General features: G+C 37.4%; 1 protein-coding gene across 1 annotated transcript in view; it reads left to right on the forward strand.

Moving 5' to 3' along the window:
- SERAC1 (serine active site containing 1) overlaps nucleotides 1-20,069 on the forward strand; it is a 21,003-nt gene extending 934 nt beyond the window's left edge. The window contains exons 2-16 of the mRNA XM_009998537.1: nucleotides 673-709; nucleotides 1,025-1,161; nucleotides 2,234-2,323; nucleotides 3,280-3,411; nucleotides 4,271-4,392; nucleotides 7,371-7,499; nucleotides 8,802-8,915; nucleotides 10,411-10,573; nucleotides 13,098-13,248; nucleotides 14,060-14,201; nucleotides 14,962-15,062; nucleotides 17,542-17,639; nucleotides 18,188-18,370; nucleotides 18,840-18,983; nucleotides 19,785-20,069. Coding sequence (XP_009996839.1) covers nucleotides 673-709; nucleotides 1,025-1,161; nucleotides 2,234-2,323; nucleotides 3,280-3,411; nucleotides 4,271-4,392; nucleotides 7,371-7,499; nucleotides 8,802-8,915; nucleotides 10,411-10,573; nucleotides 13,098-13,248; nucleotides 14,060-14,201; nucleotides 14,962-15,062; nucleotides 17,542-17,639; nucleotides 18,188-18,370; nucleotides 18,840-18,983; nucleotides 19,785-19,921 — 1,880 coding nt within the window. The 3' untranslated portion in view covers nucleotides 19,922-20,069. The remainder of the gene's footprint in view (nucleotides 1-672; nucleotides 710-1,024; nucleotides 1,162-2,233; nucleotides 2,324-3,279; nucleotides 3,412-4,270; nucleotides 4,393-7,370; nucleotides 7,500-8,801; nucleotides 8,916-10,410; nucleotides 10,574-13,097; nucleotides 13,249-14,059; nucleotides 14,202-14,961; nucleotides 15,063-17,541; nucleotides 17,640-18,187; nucleotides 18,371-18,839; nucleotides 18,984-19,784) is intronic.
- The last annotated feature ends 366 nt before the right edge of the window (nucleotides 20,070-20,435 follow it).

A 20,435-nucleotide genomic window follows, 5' to 3' on the forward strand; every position in this document is an offset into this window, starting at 1 on the left:
CTGCTGAGGAAAAGAAATTACTCGTGATAGGTGAGATGTGTTCCATTGGGTTTGCTGCTACTGGTAATAATAGAGTTTCTCGGTTTTGAGATCCTTACAACCAGATAACCAGCTCAACTCTATTAAAAAAAATAATCTCAAATCTTACAGGAATCCTTAGACTCAAAAGGGAAATTGTTGCAAGTGTGTTTATTTAGCTGTTTGCTTTATAAATTAGATTCAATGGAATTATTTTTAAGGTATTTTTTCTTAGGGAGTGTCTGCAGGACTTTTCAAAGAACGTACATACTCCTATATGTATTCACATTTGTTGAAGAAATATCCATGCCATATAAGAAAAAATTAACTCCTTCATCTGAAGTTCCAAATGAATGCTAGTGATGCAGGCAGAGAAAGTTCACTGCTGATTTCTGCAGCAGTTAATGTAACTGATAGGTGGCAGTACTGTAAATAAATAGGACTGACAGGATATGTGTTTTACCATCTTGCTGAGGAGAGCAGGAAATTCTAATCATGTAATGTTTTCTCAGTTTGTAGATTTAGGTAATGATTTCCTGAAAGCCAGAGAACAATAGAAAAATTTTTAAAAGCTTACTCTTAATGGCTGAAATTCTTACTGTTTGGTAATGAAATGCAAACAACTTTGACATGAATTTTTTTGTTTTCTTCAAGGAAAAATTGCAAAGGTAACTGGATCACTTATACTTGGGTGAGTTCTAACTGACAGGCCTATATGTAACTTAGATATGTCATTAAAATTTTAATTCGTGTATCTTTCAAAAAATGTGACAATAGCAGCTGACCTTTAGCCATGATAGAATATAATTTTGAAGAATATTTTTTAATAGTTATTACTTATTTAAAGTATTTTAGAGTCTTTTCTCTACTTTGCTAAAGTATAATAATAGGCTGACTGTTATATACTTGGTAAATTCTGGATGATTGATACCAAAATGATTGCTAATGTATTTTTGACATAATAATTTTAAAAATTAATACTAATATGCAGTTTTCTTTTATTTAGAGGCTTTGTATTCATTACATACGAAGTTATGTCCTTAAAGAAGTTACTGCAAATAGATACTCAAGCTGTACAGCAAGAAAAACTGAAATCCTATGTATACGTACGTACAACTCCTCTAAATCCAAGTGAATATCAAGGTAAGATGCCTAATTGTATGGATTCTAAAAATAGAATTTAAAAATAATAGAATGTTTCTGGAAGTCAGCCTTATGCAAGGAAAGATATATTTCCTCAGATCTGTTACAAAAATAATATTATTCACAATGTAACCATATTTATCTCTAACCGATGGCTGATTTCTAAAAATACTTCTATATATACAGTTCTCTTTATAGGAGACAATTATATATAGAGATGTGTGTGTGTATCTGTATTTCACAGATATAGGTCATAGAATGCCAGGTTGGAAGGGACCTCAAGGGTCATCTGGTCCAACCTTTCTTGGCAAAAGCATAGTCAAGATGGCCCAGCACTCTGTCTAAATCTTAAAAGTGCCCAATGTTGAGGAATCCACCGTTTCCCAGGGGAGATTATTCCAGTGGCTGATTGTTCTCATTATGAAAAATTTTCCTCGTGTCCAATCAGAATCTCCCCAGGCATGACTTGTACCCATTACCCCATGTCTTTTCCATGTAATTTCTTGTAAAAAGGGATCTTTGTAGCCACCCTTGAAATACTGGAACATAGTGATGAGGTCTCCTTTGAGCCTTCTTCCCTCCAGGCTGAGCAAACCCAGTGCTTTCAGCCTTTCCTCATATGGCAGACTTCTCAGTCCTTTTTGATCTCCCTCATGGCCCTTCTCTGGACCCTCTCCAGCCTGTTCACATCTTTTTTGCATAGTGGGGACCACAGGTGAACACAGGATTTCAGGTGTGGCCTGACAAGCATGGAGTACAGTGGGATGATTTCTGTTTCTGCTGGTGATGCCCTTGTTGGTGCAGCCCAGCATCCTGTTGGCTTCCTTTGCCACAGCAGCATTACTGTTCAATCATATTGAGCTTGGTGTCCACCAGGATCCCCAGGTCCTTTTCCCCAGAGCTGCTCCCCAGTCAGATAGATCTTAGCTTGTGCTGCACTCATGGATTATGTTCTCCCAGGTGTAAGGTCTTACGTTTGTCTTTTTATATATACATACATACATTTTCATACAAATGTAAATATAAAAGAACTGTCTTTCTGACTTCCAGTAATCTAAAAATGCTCTTACAGGGATCACATACCAAGCCAGAAAAGAAATCCACAAAGCTGTGAGGAAAATTCTAGAAACAGAAGCTAAAATTTTCCGGAGACCTTTTAGTGGTGAGTATTGAAAGAATTACTTTTTCTATCATCATTATTTTTTAATAGTAAAACATAAGTCTTTTAGTAAGTAGGTTTTTTTTTACAAGCTTAACATGTTACTTTGTGTTTGAAACATTGGTAATAGTACTATCATTTTCTTTATTTATACAGAATATTATTATATTTTCTATGTATTAAAACCATGCTTCTTAAAGTAAATGCAAGTGGTGGTTAAGAAGAGATTTGAGGTTTTGTTTTTTCCTGTTTCAGAAGAGGTTTGAAGCTTAAGATACCAGTTTAATATTTGATACCAGGTTTGTGTACAGAAGGTGTTTGGGGGATGAAATACTCTCAAAATTTAATTCTAGAAAAGTATGTTGTTGTTTCATCAGCATTGCCAATATTAATGGAAAGCAGCATGGTCTTTTTCTAACAGTGTGTTACTGCTTTTTAGAGTGATTTAAAATAAGAATTTCAATTCATATAAGAAACTGTGCTCCTGAGATGTACTATCTGTTCTCATTTACTGTCTGTTAAATGGTTATAAAAATAAGTACCTCCACTGGGGTGCTATGAAATTAATTTTTCAAGGTCGGAGCCTCGAGAGTTGCTCTTCATTTCCATCTCCTGCTGGCAGCTGGCAATTCTGGTTAGTAAGTGCCAGCCAGGGTGTGTATATGTAACATATATATACATATATATGAAATACCAACTTTGTGCCACTAAAATGAATTGAAATCATGCTATTAAAGGGTCAGCATTTTACTAATGCCATTCTATCATTGTGTATTGCACTAATTCAGTCTTAAAACATTACACTCTAAATTACTGTTAATTCAATAATATTCAAATATTCAAATTCAGTAATATTCAAATATGCAAATAAACTTTTTTTTTTAATTCAGTGAACAGAAACATTGCTGTTAAAATGCTCATTGATAATAACTTGGCTTTTATTTGTTTCCTGGTAAAAGAGCATTTCAGTACATTTGATGGAGAAGATCATGAATGTGCCTTATGGCTCCTCTTAAAGAGAAGTCAGTCAGAAGACAAAGAGGTCAGGCTGAAGGCTGTACAAGACCTGGCAAACAACAGGCACTGGCATGGTAATGTATGCTAATGTAGCCTAATTCATTCCAGAAGTGTGGCAAAGTCTCAGCTGTTGCAAGTCTGCTACCAACAAGAAAAAAGGCTAGTAGCTGCAAGGAGTGTAAATACGTTCTGAAACTTGGTCTGAAATGTGGGGGAGTTTATTTACATTTCAAGCAGTTCTTCTTTCCTAATACCCTGGTACCTGGATCTGCAGTGTGGGCCTCTCTCTACTTCCCCACCAGAGGATCACAACCACTGCCATGGTGTGAGAGAGCAGTTCATCAGTTCCTTAACTTTTCTGTTGGAACTGATAACAAGGTCACTATTTCAGGGTAACTGAAAGTCTGTCTTCAGTTACCAGGGCTACTTGGGTGCTATCCTGCCTTTTCTGAGATCAGCTGATTTTGTGACTAGCAATTTTATTAAAACATAGCTTTTGCATAATTTAAAATTAGGTGTCTGTGTCTTGGCAGTTGTTGGATTTAAGGTTTTTTAATACAGTGTGCAGAAGAAAATACGCAAATGCTTGTCAATTTTTTAACTCAAGCCCAAGGTTTGTAGTCCTTGTACTCCTTTCACAGTGGCAATAGTGAACGTTGCTTTTGCTTGTGTTCAGTTTGTATCTGAGGACCTTAATTAAACTGGTCTATAATGAGCAGCTAGTGCCCAGGTGTCTTCAGTTCAGTGTAGTCCTGGTGGAACAGCTGCAGTATTTGTCTTCTGGAATTTGTGATTACAAAATCGGAACTTACTTGTGTAGCTCACAGAGAAGTGGTATTATTTTCAAGTATGTTAACAAAGTACATCAGAAACTAGATTTAAAAGCAGCTGAAGTGTAGTTTTAACCCTAACACTGAAGCTCTTGTACTACAGATTACCAGTATGGTACAGTTGCCCAAACCTGTGATCAAAGGACCGCTATAGGTTTGGCTCGATCCAAAGATATCGACCTTCGCTTTTTCCTGCCTCCACCACCATTGCCAAAAATGAAGAATGTAAGTAATTGCAAAATAGGTATTAGATTACTTTGGTTGCTCATTTGTTTTTAGTACTTTTGGTGTTGGTAGCCATACTAAAGTGGAGTTCTTCTAAGTAGTAAGATTAAGATCAAAACAAAAAAATGTAATATGGTGATATACCCCTGGGGTATATCTGCATTAGTGAGTTGCATGATGGAAAGAAGTAAGGATGGGGTGTTGAGCAGTGGTTGCTCTTGGACTGTATGTCCACATGTATCACATGTTTACTAGCTGTGAATTTTGAGCCAGCTACCAGTCTGACACACACACTGCCTGTCTACCTAATAAGCAATATAAAGCAGTCTTATATTACATTATCCTAGGTTGCCTTGATACTGACAGAATCTTGTGCATAGAGAGCAGTTGCTAAGCTAGTGTGGTGCCCTAGATAAGTGTTCTGGCATGCAGCTTTAGCCTTGATTATATAAGAAACCATTTTGAGCGCACCGTGTGACTCCCAAGTGTAGATGCGAGGCAGATTTGCTGCCTGAAAAAATTCCTCCAATGCATTGAATTTAAAATATATGGATTTGAAGGGTGGACCACTTTGTGGATAAGGAATTGGCTGGCTGGTTGCACTCAAAGAGTTGTGGTCAATGGCTCGAAGTCCAGGTGGAGAACAGTGACAAGTGGTGTTCCTCAGGGGTTGATACTTGGACCGGTGCTATTTAACATCTTTGTCAGTGACATGGACAGTGGGATTGAGTGCAGCCTCAGCTAGTTTGCTGACAACACCACGCTGTGTGGTGTGGTTGACATGTTGGAGGGAAGGGATGCCATCCAGAGGGACCTTGACAGGCTTGAGAGGTGGGCCCATGCCAACCTCATGAAGTTCAGTAAGGCCAGGTGCAAGGTCCTGCACCTGAGTCAGGGGAATTCCAAGCACAGTTACAGGTTGGGCAGAGAATGAATTGAGACAAGTCCTGAGGAAAAGGACTTGAAGGCATTGGCTGATGAGAAGCTCAACATGAGCTGGCAATGTGCACTTGCAGCCCAGAAATCCAGCTGTGTCCTGGGCTGCATCAAAAGAAGCATGGCCAGCAGGTCAAAGGTGATTCTCTCCCTCTACTATGCTCTCGTGAGACCCCACCTGGAGTACTGTGTCCAGCACAAGAAGGACATGCAGTTCCTGGAGTGAGTCCAGAGGGGGGCCACAAAGATAATCAGAGGGCTCGAGCACCCCTCCTGTGAAGGCAGGCTGAGTTGAGGTTGTTCAGCCTGGAGAAGAGAAGACTCGAGGAAGAGCTTATAGTGGCCTTCCAGTAAGTGAAGAGGCTACAAGAAAGCTGGGGAGGGACTGTCTATAAAGTGAATGTAGTGATAGGTTGAGGGGGATAGGTTTCAAACTGAAAGTGAGATCTAGATTGCATATTAGGATGAAATTCTTTACTGTGAGGATGGTAAAGCTCTGGAACAGTTCACCTGGGGAAGCTGTTGCTGCCCCATCCTTGGAAGTGTTCAAGGACAGGTTGGATGGGGCTTTTAGCGATATGGTCTAGTGGGAGGTGTGTTGGAACTAGATGCTCTTTGAGGTCCCTTCCAACTGAAACCATTCTGTGATTCTGTGAATCACTAATGTAGACATACTCCTTGTTTTTCACAAAAAAATTCTGCTGTCTTCTCCTTTTTGATATCTTAATCTACTTATATATGAATTTAGAAGTTACAGAAAGTATTTGGAGATGAGCTTTAGTGTTACTACTGTTAAGTAAGTTTTATTTAACATCAGTTATCACAGTACTCACTAGATTTAATTGCATAGTATTCAAACAGGAAATTCACTAAGTATGATTTTTGCTGCTGACATGCATTGTACCTCAATACAGTAACTGAGATTAATCAGATAAGCAAATATGTAGCATCTGGAGCAGCTTTAAGTAATCTGTAAATTCCCAAATGCCTCCAGAAGTTCTGAGGTGGAGCTGAGGCTCTTCCCCATCCTCTTCACTTACAGTAAGATTTACCGGCCTTGTTTTCTTATGCCTAGGCCTGCTGCAGGCCCACCATCTTCATTGCCAGATTTTGAGTACTAGCAGATCTGTCTTGGATAGATCAGAACTTGTTTTGAGTTTTTGTCAGTTATTCAGTATATTTATACAATGGTTTGCACAATCATGTCATAATACCAGCTTCTTCAATAAACAGAATTGGTACACAAAGCATAATATAAGAGGTCTTTTGTAATGCTAATAGAATGAGTGCTGACAAAGGTCCCTGCCAGAGAATACAGAGGTAGTCTCAGGTTTTACTTTCTTATGTTTTGTAACATTATTAGATAGTGGATCTGTACTTGGCAGTCTGGAAGTGCTAGGTTATACTAGGCTATGGTTTTGTATATACTTTATTTTTACAGTAGTATTATTGCTAGGTGACTGGAGTTGGGAGTTCCCAATCTGCTGTTTAGGAAGTTGAAGCAAATCACTGTCTCCATCTCTGATTGTATCAAGAATCAGATTAACTGCAAGTTCCATTACTGTAAACAGATAAAATTACTTTGTTGAATCTGTTTTCCTGTCACCTAGCCTAGATTCTTAAATGAGCATCTGTATGGATATTTTGAAAATAAAAGATTAAAGAAATGTCATCTTTATTTTTTACTAGTAATTTATACATTCATTTTCATGGAGCAGCACCAAAACTACTTTATAGGTAAGGATGAACTTTTAAAGCTTGCTGTACCAAGAGGAACTTTTTTTCTCTTGTCCTTCTGGACCTACTAGAGGAAGGCCACCAAAGTATGAAGTTTAAAACTTGCTTTTCACCACTCAGTCAGTGGTTTTAGAATTATCAGTTTCCTACGTCTTAACAGGTGTAGCTATTAAAGAGCACTCAAATCCAGGGATTGTATTTTATGGATTATTGATGTGTCTGATATCATTATTTCAGATCTTTTATCTGTGTTTTGCTTCATGCTTTGAAGAGAACTAAAAGCTGGTTGTGCTTACTTCCTACAGGATTGTACCATAGAAGATGAACTTCGCTTGTTGTTAGTATCGTTACCCCAGGCTGGTCTTGATCCATGTGTCCAGTACTTCACATCTCTTGCTTTACGTGAAACTAGTCAGACTCTGGCTGCACAAAGGGTGAGTTCCACCTGCAGAATAGAATGTTTTGGGTTATTCCCGTATGTTTTGAGTATTATAAGAGGAGGAGAAATAGAGACTTTGTGACCATACAACATAAGTAAAATCTCTTCTAAATACAGTCTATCCGCTTGAAAGGTTGTTTATCTTCATGAGCACTACTAGTTGATCTAGTGAAAAGCTATGTTTTTATTTACATTTTGTCCAGGACATTTCCTTCCCCTTGCAGTACTCATAAAATTATTTTTTTCACTTTCATCTGACTGTTGATTGAGTGTTCTTTCTCTGCTGAGGTGATCAAACCTGTTAGGTCTTAATAGCAATGCTATGTTGTTACCACACCTTAAATGGCAACCTCTGTTATATCACATGGAAATGCCTCCCTGTAACAGGTCACTGTTGCCAAAACCAAAATTTGAATCATCTAGGGGTCTGTTTGGGCTTGGAAACTAGGAATTATACAGCTCTGTCCAACAGCTTCCTAAGTGACTTTAGGAATGTCATTTGAAGTGCAGTTATTGCTTAAAAATAATAATTGTAATGCCTGTGTCACCCACTCTCTCTTGTGCATTTTATTATTTATTGACAAGAAGTGACTTCTAAAATTGGTGATTATTATTTTTAGTAAGATACAATAATAAAAATTACTGTCATATTTTAGTATGATGTTTAGAGTTTTCAGAGTGCAATAATTCTTTATTTTCTATTACACAATTACGTGTCATATTTTTACCCTAGGACTCCTTTATTTTTTTCACAGCCAGAGCTCTTGCTTCAGAGGGAGCTTTAGTGAGATTGCACACATGGATGCCTTTTGATGATCATGTTCTAGAAAACTTTTCTTTATTGAGGTTATGGAGGTCTTGCTACTGCATGATTGAGGAAGACTGGTCTTCAGAGACTATGCTACATATTGGAAGACCTTTTTTTTCCTGCTCTTCTAATTTTTCCAGCTGTGGAAATCTTGATGTGGTCTGATTCTTGCTTTTTTATGCTGAAGCAAATGATCTTAAGACATTCATTAACAAAATGAAAATCCTACATTTTCTCTCTTTATTGTATGTTTTGAAGTTAATAGACTGTGGAGACTACTGACTGAAAATCTAGTTAATTTTTTCAGTTAAAAATAGTAGATATTTTTATGGTGTACAGTTGTGTAATTTGTACATTTTGAAAAGTGCATGCATGCCGTGCACTCAGCAATTTCTGTAGATCATTACACAGTTAATGTTTTAATTTAGAAATGCTTATTTTATGTTGCTATTTGGAATGTGATACAATTTTTACTGATTCTCATTTCAGGGAGGCTTGTGGTGTTTTGGAGGAAATGGACTTCCATATTGTGAGACATTGAGTAAAATCCCTTCAGAGACAGTGGAACTCTTTTGCTTGCAAGCTCTAGTACAGCATTCTAAGGTAATTCATCCTTTAAAGTGTAATCAAAAACCTACATCTATAAGCATTCCTTTCTAATGCTCTCTCATACACTGGGACGGAGTTGCCATTCCCTTGTCTCCTATGTCTCACTTGCTCTGTAGCATTGTTCAGAGAACTGAGACTCATAAGAATTACAAAGTAGCACAACAAACTAATTTTTTCTCATGGGAAACGTATGCAAGTCCTGCTACTGTTTCTCATTAGTCCACATAAGTTCCCCTCTAGTATTCCTGGAGTAAAGGGCAGCTCTGACACAGAAAAGCAGGAGGGAATGTCTGAAGACCAGATGGCTTTAACAAGTTTTTTCTGTGTAGGGCTACCTCCCACTGATGCCCAAAGTCATTGGAGATAGATATCATGAGGAAACACAGAGTGTTTCCACTCTGCAGCTTCTCAGTAAGCAAGGTACTGATTATGTGAAATTCTCAATGTAAAGTAAGTGTGGATCTGTGTGAAGCTGTTGTACATCAGTCCAGAAAGCTTACAAGCAGTCTCTTCTTGTGGCTTTTAATCTAGGTCTGGTGCCAGGTTTCCCAAAAGCAAAGTAGCTTTGTGATTTCACTCTAATCAGAAGCCAGAATAGAATGCATACTGTGGATATCCACAAAGGCCCTTCCTTCAGCGGTTGCTGCCTTTGTGCAGAATATTGCACAGCAAGCAGCCAATACAGTGTATCTTCCTGTAGTATCTCTTCTTGCAGAGACAGATGAAGACTATGGAAACTTTGTGTAACAGTTATTTTTCTTGTCTCCTATTGCTGCACTCATTTGTGCAGGTTAAACAAGTTGTGACTGTACTCATTCAAAATGTCTCTCTGTCTTTGTTGAAAGATTTGAGGACATCAGCAGTTCCATAACTACCACACATTTTTAAGCACTGTAGAAAACATGTTCAAGTCATAAGCATGTGGCCAATGTTAGTAGTTGACACTAAAACTAATTAGTGCATATTCATCTGCTTGGACTAGAATCTGTTGTTACTCTTAAGATAAAAAATTACAGCAGTATTAGTTGGAATGTAGAAATAGCTCTGCATTCCAAAGAGAAGGGATTATAGCGATAGCATTTTAGGTGGTGAACCGGAAGAGGAGTAGCCCTGGTTGAGATAGTGTTTTAACAAATGCAGATCATTGTCCTGCTCCACAGTCTTGAACTTTGGTGAACTCTGGTTGAAACTTGATCACACCAAGTGGAAAGCAATCTAATCTCCCTCAGATGTGGAGGAGAGTAGAGTGATGGTGCTCAGCAGCTTTCAGGTTATCAATCTGTAGAAATCATGCATTTAGCATATTAAAATATTTATGTCCTCTTCAACTGTGGCATAATAAATTCTAGATTAATACAAATTTCTCTGTAATAAGCGCTCTCCATCATACTCGCTCCTTAAAATTCCCTAATTTGTGAATTAACAGCATCTTTAAGAACCTTTTGCAGAACATCTACTGATTGCCATTGTATTTACTGTATAATCTTAGGTTTCTTCGAACTGTGAGAAAATTGAGGCTAAAGGAGGCCTTCAGCTGCTACAGAGGATATACCAGCTACGCAAAGATTCAGCAAAAATACAAAGGAACATCATTCGCATTATTGGAAATATGGCTTTGGATGAACATCTTCATTCATCCATAGTACGTGCAGGTAAAAGGAAAGCAAGTGCAAGCAGTCTGAGTGTCAGATTCCTATTCTGAAATTTTCAGAGGGTCCAGTGCTTTTGTAAAATGCAAGGGGCCATTGTAGTGGTGTTTTTTTATATTTGGCAGGGTGGGGAGGTGGCATTGAGTTTTTTTAATACAAAAATAGGCAGTTTAGATGGCATTGATTAAAATCTCCTGTATGCTCTCTAGCCAATATATGTCAGTGCTACAGAGGTGTTCTCAGTGTGATGGATGGTGAAAATTGGGACTTGGTTGGTGCTCAGTTCACATCACTGGCAAAAAACGAGAGTTTCCTACTCTTGCAGATTATCTGCCTTGTAGATTAATTCTTTTTTTTTTTAACTAACTGTGTTTTAGTGTCATAAAGGAACAGACCAGCTTGCAGTCCTTACCTTATGAAACAAAGTAAAACATGCTTTCCTGCCCTCCCTTGTTTGTGTTAGGCTAGTAACTTCTGCTATGCTTTGCTCTGATGCCCCTTTTTTAATACCCCATAAATATCACAATGAAGATTCTGTACCAAATAAATAATTCCTGATGATTTGTTAGGAAAGAATATGATCGAGATTTACAAGGTTCTCACTGGTGTAGAGAAGGCAGAGGGGGAAAGGTCATCTGCTGTTTCTCATAATGCAAAACCAAAGTTTCTTTACATTAAATTATCAAGAAGCAGAACAAATAAATAAATATTTTCCCATACAGTGTATGACCAAACTAAAACTTGCCACAAAAAAATGTGATTGTTGAAGACTTAAAGCTTCAAAAAACAGTAAAACAAATTAATGGAAAGAAAAATCTATAAAGCCAAGTTGATTGCCCTTTTATTGCTCTAATCTTTTATTGTTCCACAACTGCCATTACTGCTCACTTTTGGAGAAAGACAGGCGAACTACAAAGGCCTTTGGTCTCACTTGTAGCACCATTCTTACATTCTTATGATTACTGCTAAAACCATATGTGTAGAGGAAGAGATCATAACAGAAGAGTTAGCAACTCTCAGGTTCAGCACTGCCAGTACAGTTTTAGACAGCAAACTGGACTCCAGAGATAAGCAGCAGGATGGTGCTGGTCAACAGTTGATAAGACTTCTCTTTTATTGCTGGATGATGCATAAGAAAAAAACCCCTCTCTTTTCCTTTGCAAAAACTGCCAGCACAGGAGGAGGAGGAAGAACAATGATGCACAGTGTAGCATCATAGCATAGTGTAGTGTAGGCAGAAAGATTCTGAACACTATTTTTGGCTCTTCATCTTGGCTCATTTATGAGAAAGGCAAAACCAGTTTTAATCAGACTAGCTTGGCAGTCTTTCATTGTATTTGGAGAACTGAAAACAGATTTTAGATAGTGTTCTTAAGGAGAACTTGTACAGTGGTTAACATATATTCTGCTTAGAAATGTAATTTAAATACTTAATTCTTAAAAAAAAACAACCCCAAAGTTCTCAGAGTACTTCCATTTAAACAGAACTCATGTCAAGCCATTCCTTTTCTCTGTCCACAGTGAACTATCTTAAATTAGCAACTTGCTGGCTGTACTAATAGCAACATATTGCACATGATTTTGAAACAGTACTCATGAAGTCAAATGCTTCTTTTTCAAATCAGCCACCATTTGAAATCTTGCTTCAAAGTCTTCCCAGGTTTTATTTCTTGGATTTGAACTTGACTATTTGAGATTTATAGGCCACTCTTGCTAGCAGCAACAAGATGTATCTGGATTTTAAATAAATGCATGTGTGTGCATAAAATATATTCCTTAGCATTTCTCAGTAGTCTATGAACATCCCCATCCATGTCTAAGGAACTATATTTTACAACTTAGATAAGGTATTATAAAATGCCTGTTTTTTCTTGAAGTAGCTAAGACTTAAATTGTATTGAAAATTGTTTCAAAGATTTCCTTCATTAATACTCTTCTGTTTTCTAGGTATAAATAGTGTACTATTTTTAGAATATCAGGAGCACTTTAACTCCTTAAATAGTTTTTCTCACACTGGATTTTGAAATTAGAAATGATTGTATTCTCACAGCAAGCATCAATTTTTCCACCTGTCATTACTCCTGTGGGTTGTTTTCTATGTCTTTCTTATGCTTTAAGCTTAATTTTCTCTTTGGGAGACAATTATTTTCCCTGTGTTTCTTGCATCTTACCTGCAGAAAGAGACTTGAGATCTATTCTCTCTCTGACAGCTGTACAGCTCTCTCTGACAGCTAATGTGTTATCTTTTTTTCTTCTGAGAAGGGGTTCTCCTTCAGATCATAAGCTGAAAAGTAGTAAAATACGTTGCATCCTTGTGACTCTGGGCTTTTGAATCTTGGAAGTTCCACTTATCTAGCGTTGGCTTTTCTCCAGTAAAGAGAGTAGATTGAAATAATATCTTTTGATGTTACCATTCTTAAGATTTAATATCTATTTTCACAAGTATAGTTTGAAGGATGTTTCTGAATTCTTTTGTTTGGATGATGTTTCTAATTAGTTAACCTGCCACTTTATGCCTTCAATATAGGTTGGGTTTCTGTACTTGCTGAAGTAATGAAATCCCCGCATGTCATTCAGTCTTCTCATGCATCCAGAGCTTTGGCTAATCTAGACAGGGACACAGTGAAAGAAAAGTATCCAGATGGTGTTTATGTCTTGCATCCACAATATCGTAGCAGGTAAAGGAGAAAGAGATATTGTACATTCTATACTTTGAGTTACTTGTTACACTGTTCAGTTACAAAACTGTGGAAGAGTTGATGTCAGAGTGCTGCTGTACTAACATCATCTGCTCCTGTTTGTTGGTGGGTTGCAAGGACTGAATTTAGATCCTCAAGTAGGAGAATAACAGAAGTGGTTGGAACAGTCCATAACCAGGAAAGGAGTATTATTGTATTGTATGGAAAAATCCAAACTCAAACCATGATATGAATTACTGCTTTGCATGCAACGCCGTCATTTAACATTTGCACTGGCTCTCTTGGGTTACAGTGCTTTGTAATTATTCTGCTGGTAGCAATACATGTTGGCCTGAGATGCAGTAAATGTACAGCTTCAGCTTCTTTTTAGTTGTGTATCTGGGACTGAAGCAGTCTCCAACATGGTGTGTCACTTAGCAACTATTCCTTGAGTCACTGGTGTTAGTCAGGTTGCAGTGAAGATCTAATTTGATGATAAAGCTGGAACTACCAAGCTGCATTAACAGGAGCTGGAGAGAGTGGTGTTTTTCACTACAGAAACATATGACTTGTGAGCTGGGTACTTTTCATACCTCTTTTTGTATCTCTCTTTTCTGGGTGGATTTCTGGTTTTTGTCTTGATCTGAGTATCCTCTTTGAAACACCGTGAAATGTTGTCTGTAAGATAAGAAATCACATGTAGTGTTAAAAATAGCATTTTGGCATCCCTTAGCTTAAAAGTTTAGTGTGTAACTTTAATTTGCTAAAATATGTACCACCATCTCTTAAAAAATTCCTTTTTCTGTGTCAGTCAGCCCATCAGAGCAGATGTCCTTTTTGTTCATGGTCTTTTGGGAGCAGCATTTAAAACCTGGCGGCAGCAAGACATTGACAGACGTTTGGATAAAAAGCCTTCAGAAGAGGAAGAGGACTATAGCCAGTGCTGGCCAAAGGTAGAAGGACAATAACATTTTCACACGTGGCTGCTGTTTTCTCATTAATCAGAGCTGTCCAGAGGATCTAGAATGATACTGTCTGGCAGCTCTTTTTTGAATCAAGCAACTGGTAGCCTGTTATACAAGTAGCATTTTCCAAGTTCCTGATATATTTTTGTTAGCAAGCTGCAATTTTGAACAGGTTGTTCTTGCAAAAGCAAATCCCTACTAAATTTAATGCTCTCAACGTCATTGTTCTGCTCGTGAAAGTGGAGGCAATGGTTGCTTTCCTCATGATATATAGATGTTTATTTTTTTTTAATATGGAATGTTACTGCTGATAAAAAGATACATAAAATTGCAACTTAAATTAAGTATCCTTTCTTACATAGGTGTCTGAGCACCTCAGTTGTGGCAGATTGCTACTTTAGTATTGTTGGTAAATAAGTAATCACTGCTTCAAGTAACTCATATTGGTAGAACCACCTAAGTATCTCTATAAACTTAAGATGATCTTAAGATGCTGGTGATCTTAGTAGTTCTCGTTTCACCCAGGAGAGGGAGCCAGGAACCCACGAGTTAGCAATGTATCTCCATCCTTTGCCTACTCTGTTTAGGGAGCAGGCTGGAGTTCGACATCATGTGATAAAAGAATAATAGTCTAGGCATAAGATGTATCTTGTACAGTAACATCTTTGCTCCATTGCTGAGAAATTGCATGCAGGAGTTAAATACTTCAATTATGAGCTCCTTTTGGTTTTGCTTTTCTTGAATTTAGACATGGCTGGCTTCAGACTGTCCTGCCCTTAGAATCATATCTGTGGAGTATGACACCCATTTGAGTGACTGGAAAGCAAAATGTCCTGTTGAGGCTCACAGGTAACAAATGTAGTGTCTGCAGTTTGGAGGGGAGGCAGGAGGGAAACCTGTAAAGCTGAACCTTGGGATCACCTGGTGTGAAACCGTGAATTTAACTTTTTCTGTTGCATCTGAAAATCAAATTTGGAAAAACATTAAGTACAGTCATGATATGCTCGAGCTTTTTAGTCTCATGGATAACTACTTGTGGCAACTTAATGAATTTTACAGTCTGTTCTGTTTTGTGTTTACAGGAGACACTAAATTATGCTATTAGTTGATGTAAATATAACATCAGTTTTATACCTTAAGGGGAACATTCTTTAAAAGTAGCCAAAATGTTTCGTAAAGACAGCAGAAAAAAATTAATTCTATACTATAAATTTATACTCATGATAAAATGAAGCATATAATTTTCGTAGAATCGTAGAATTGTTTAGATTGGAAAAGACTCTTAAGATCATCAAGTCCAACCATTAAACCAGCACTAACAAAGCCACCACTAAACCATGTCCCTCAGCACCACATCTACACACCTTTTAAATACCTCCAGCAATGCTGACTCAACCGCCTCCCTGGGCAGCCTGTTCTGGTGCCTGACAAACCTTTCAGTGAAGACGTTTTTCCTAATATCCGCTCTAGGCCTCCCCTGGCACAACTGGAGACCATTTCCTTTTGTTCTATCTCTTGTTACTAGAGAGAAGAGACTAACCCCCACCTCACTACAGCCTCCTTTCAGATAGCTGTAGAGAGCAAAAAGGTCTCCCCTCAGTCTCCTTTTCTCCAGGCTAAACAGCCTCAGCTCCCTCAGCTGCTCCTCATAAGACTTGTGCTCTGGAACCTTCACCAGCTTGGTTGCTCTTTGGACTCCCTCCAGCACCTCAATGCCCTTTTTGTTGTGAGAGGCCCAAAACTGCACACAGTACTCAAGGTGCAGCCTTGTACAGGGGGAGAATTACATCCCTACCCCTGCTGGCCACACTATTTCTGATACAAAGGTACTTTTATTCAAGAAGTCTTAATTCCTGGAAGCTGATTAGTCTGAGTGTTTGATAGATAAAATACAGAAACTGTGTCTGTTTTGGTAAAATAGTGTAATTGCCCTTGTCAGAGGAATTGTTTTTACTGACTATGAACCAGGGTAGATCAGAGAAAGATGCTACCTCCAAACATCTTCCTTCTAAAAAATAAAAATACCTTGACCCTCTTAAGGTTATTTGACTTGAATGGATTTTAGGCTTAATTAATTGAGTTCAGTGATCTTTAAATCAGATTGTAATCTGAATCCTGCTAATAGTGTTGGACTTGGCAGTGTTGGGTTAATGGTTGGACTCAATCTTAAGAGTCTTTTCCAACCTCAATGATTCTGTGACTCTAAGAGAACTTTTCTCCTGTGTCCATCTGGAGTAAATATAATGGAAGAAAATTTGAAAAAGAAAACACATTTGTTGAAGATAATATCTTCCTTATTAAAAAAAGAAAAATTACATTACCTGCTGTTTATGTTCACCCAAACATTGGATTAGATTATTTTATAATTTTATATGGCTAATAAAAAATGAAAGATATTGAAGATATTTTCAACTAGCAGGAACAACGATGTATCAGTAGAATCACAACTTTGATTGCTTTAAGAGTACAGGCTCATTTGAATTGTTATGTCTCAGCTATCCTAAAGCCTGTTGTTTGGCTGAAAAGACACATTTGAGTATCCTTTCTCATATGTGTTATAAAAGCAATTTCTAGTGAGAATGCTGAGAACCAGTAGAGATTAAGTGAATTACTTTGCACAGTGGTTACCCCAAAATCCTGTTGTTTTCATTATCCAAGGGTCTTCTATGTTTGATTCTTGTTACACTGCAAGGATTAATGATGTGGCACTTTCAAGCTTGGATTGGGAATTGCCATTGCTTTTGGGTGTACCACAGATTAATTTTCAACCCCTAATGTGTAGCTTATGCTTTACAGAGCTCAGTCTTTTAATGTACAAAGCAGAGTTTATTGTGTTTTTATACCATTCCAGTACAAAGGATTTGGAGATTATTGTCTGGGAAGTCTAACAGACATTATCTCTGATTTTTTTAATGTATTGGTTGATTATGCACTCAGTTATTAAATTCCTGTACATTGCTTCACATTTTAAGCATTGTTTGTGAAGAACATTTTTGTGAAAAATTAGGTATGTTCTTGTTTCAGGGGATCAGGTTCATTACACGTTGATGATGCTTTCATAAAATGAAAACATGATTTTGTTACTGTGTGTAAACAACACTATCTAAAACTTGATAAAGAGCTTTGTTTGAACTAAAGCTAAAGGAAATGAGTGGGGAGTGAAATGAAAGTAAATCTTTCTAGCAAGATCAAGAAACTGAATTTAACTCAATTTCTTTTGCCCTTGCAAAGCCAACCTTACAAAAATTTCTGGCATTTTTCAATGTAGCAACAATATTAAGTTATTAGCATTTTATGCACCTGCTTGTGTTGGTTTTTTTCTTGGCAGGAAGTCTATTGCTTACAGGAGCAATGAGCTTCTTGACAAGCTCAGAGCTGCTGGGGTTGGAGACAGACCTCTGGTGTGGGTATCACATAGCATGGGTGGTAAGGACATTGCCTGTCTGATATAAAGTATTGATTTGCTATTGTATTTCAGAATAGGCTGTTACCCAAATTCAGTCTGAAATGCAATTATTCAGAATAGTTTATTTTAAAAAATTGCAAAGACCTAAAAATGGAAAATAGATTTCTAATTTATCAATGCATTATCTTCAATAGTATATACATTTTGAAAGGATTTTTATTGCTCTTTGTTATTACAGCATTGATTTAAAGCCACAAAATCAATGAGTTGAAATTCATGTAAATGGAAATCCAGAGGCAAAATTTTCTCCATTATCAAGCATATAGGAGATGTCATTAGCAACACTTAAGGCAAACCAAAATTGGATTTGCATAATTCATTGGCATTCTATTTTAATGCCTCCTCAGGTGTGGTTTGGTTATTTTTTTAACTTATTCGTACATACCTGACAAACTAAGAACTAATCAACTGAGACAAGATTATAGTTGATTGTTTCATGGGTAATATAGCATGATTGTTAATTTCACAGTAGTTTAAATCCCTGCATTAATTCAGTGTCTGTTGCCAGGTCTTCTAGTCAAAAAGATGCTGGTGGATGCTTCCAAGAATCCAGAAATGGATAAAATTGTAAACAACACCAGAGGAATCATATTTTATAGCGTACCTCACCATGGTTCCCAGCTGGCTGAATATTCTATAAATGCCAGATATCTTCTCTTCCCATCTGTGGAGGTTAAAGAACTCAGCAAGGGTAGGCTCACTTTGCTGCCATTTAACAACGGGGATCTATGCTAATCTAGTCATGATGCTTTTTTTTATTGTGCTGTCAGAAAAAGCTGGATAAAACCAACAAATCTCATTTTTATGTTTTGGGTTGTGTGTTGAATTACTGTAAGTAATTCTGAGTAACTGTTTAATTTGAGTGCAGAAGCAAGGGGAAAAAAGGGCATCAGAACAAATTTCTACAAGAGGAGTTTGGGCCTTTCAGGAATGTATAAACTCAGCATTCAGACTGTTCCCTTCTAAACGGATTCCGTGCTATGCAGAAATAAACAACTGTTGCTTGTGATAACTGGAAAAGGGATTTTTTAAAAAATGCTACTCTTTTTACTGCAGTATTAATTTTTCCAAAACATCTCTTTATGACTCAGTCTTGCCAGACAAATGCTATAATCTTGTGTTGAAGATAACACTGCAAAAATTATGTTGCTCCTCTTCAGATTCTCCTGCCCTCAAAAAGCTGAACGATGACTTCCTGTCTTTTGCCAAAGATAAGAAATTTTCAGTGCTGAGTTTTGCAGAAACCCTACCAACACACATAGGCAGCATGATAAAACTGCATGTTGTACCTCTGGAATCAGCAAGTAAGTCAAATAGCCATTACATTTTGTATTTATTCATGTAAGTATTGATAACGAGGAAGGATTATAAATGCTAAGGTAGAAAAGACATAGAAAAGTACATCTGTTATATGAGGTGGGTTTTTTTGCTTACACTTCTGGTTGAGTTTAAACTACAGTCTCCCTGCTGAGATCACAGGCAGCTGCATTTATATCTTAGAATAGCAAGTGTTTGTTTTTATTTTCTAAATATGAGTAACACTTCCTTATTGAAAAAAGCAGGGTAGGCCCTGGGCTAATGGTACATTGCTCAAATCCTTTCCTTTGTAATGATGAGTAATGGTTTTTTATCCTTGTACAGGCAGGCTGTGTAGTGTTTCAGAAGCTCCTGCAAATTCCAGCTATTACCTCCTTTAAAATTAAGAAAGAAAATTAGCAAACTGCTAAAGGAAGGCAAAAGTCACAAAGCTGTTTTTCAGTGTTTGAGTCTTCCTCCTGAAGAGTTCCCTTCTATCTCTTTGCCTTTTGTAGAAGGGAAGACCAGATGATTCTTTCTCTTGATTTGTTTATGGGTTTCAATTTGAAGAATTGTTTAAAGTCTGATATTTCCAGGTTTTCCCTGAGCAAAACCCTCTTCTACACGGCACTGTAGGAATGAGTATTGATGCTTTTAGCACATTGAAATATCACAAAGACAAAACAGTTTGAAGACAGAACAAGTTGCTTTTGAGAGAGAAATTGCTAATGCAAGGTGTGCTTTTTAGTCTAAGTGATCTTACAAATTTTGGCAGTTATTTCTTCTTTTTCTTTTTTTTCCTCTGCCAGAGTTAGGAATTGGAGACCTTATTCCAGTGGATGTTAATCATCTAAATATTTGTAAGCCAAAGAAGAAGGATGCTTTCCTGTACCAGCATACATTGAAGTTCATTCAAGATGTCTTAGCCCAAGAACTTGGAGACTGAATTTTTGTAATCCTTGGCTGCTTGTTTCCTCCATTTGGTGTAACACAGTAAGTTCTTCTAACATTTGTTAGGGTATCTGCAGAACTACAAAGATGCTGCATCAATGGTATCAGCTGCTAAAATAATTTCCAGTACATCTCCAACTTAATTCTAAAACACATTCAAAGCAAATACAAACTGAAGTGTTAGAATCTTGGCAAAAAGAAAATGAGTGTTGTGTTAGAGTGACCATCATCTGTCAACAAAATGTATGTAAATTCTCTGGTGATTTGGCTGGGAGGTGATGGGGAATCAGAGAAAGAGAATTGTCACTTAGTCTACAGATATCCCCAGATATCTGTATCCAGATATCCCCCTCTGGAGCAACAGAGCTAGGCTATGGAGAGTGCAGAAAAACCACTTGCTCTGTAGGTGGTCTCCTTAAAGTAAATATACATCTGGGACTTAAGTCTGGTAGAGAGGATCAGAAGCAATTAATTGAGGAGGTTGTTGTGTCAAAGGGGAGAAGAAACAT

This window comes from Chaetura pelagica, unplaced genomic scaffold (assembly GCF_000747805.2).
Source record: "Chaetura pelagica isolate M959 unplaced genomic scaffold, ChaPel_1.0 scaffold455, whole genome shotgun sequence".
Classification (NCBI taxonomy): domain Eukaryota; kingdom Metazoa; phylum Chordata; class Aves; order Apodiformes; family Apodidae; genus Chaetura; species Chaetura pelagica.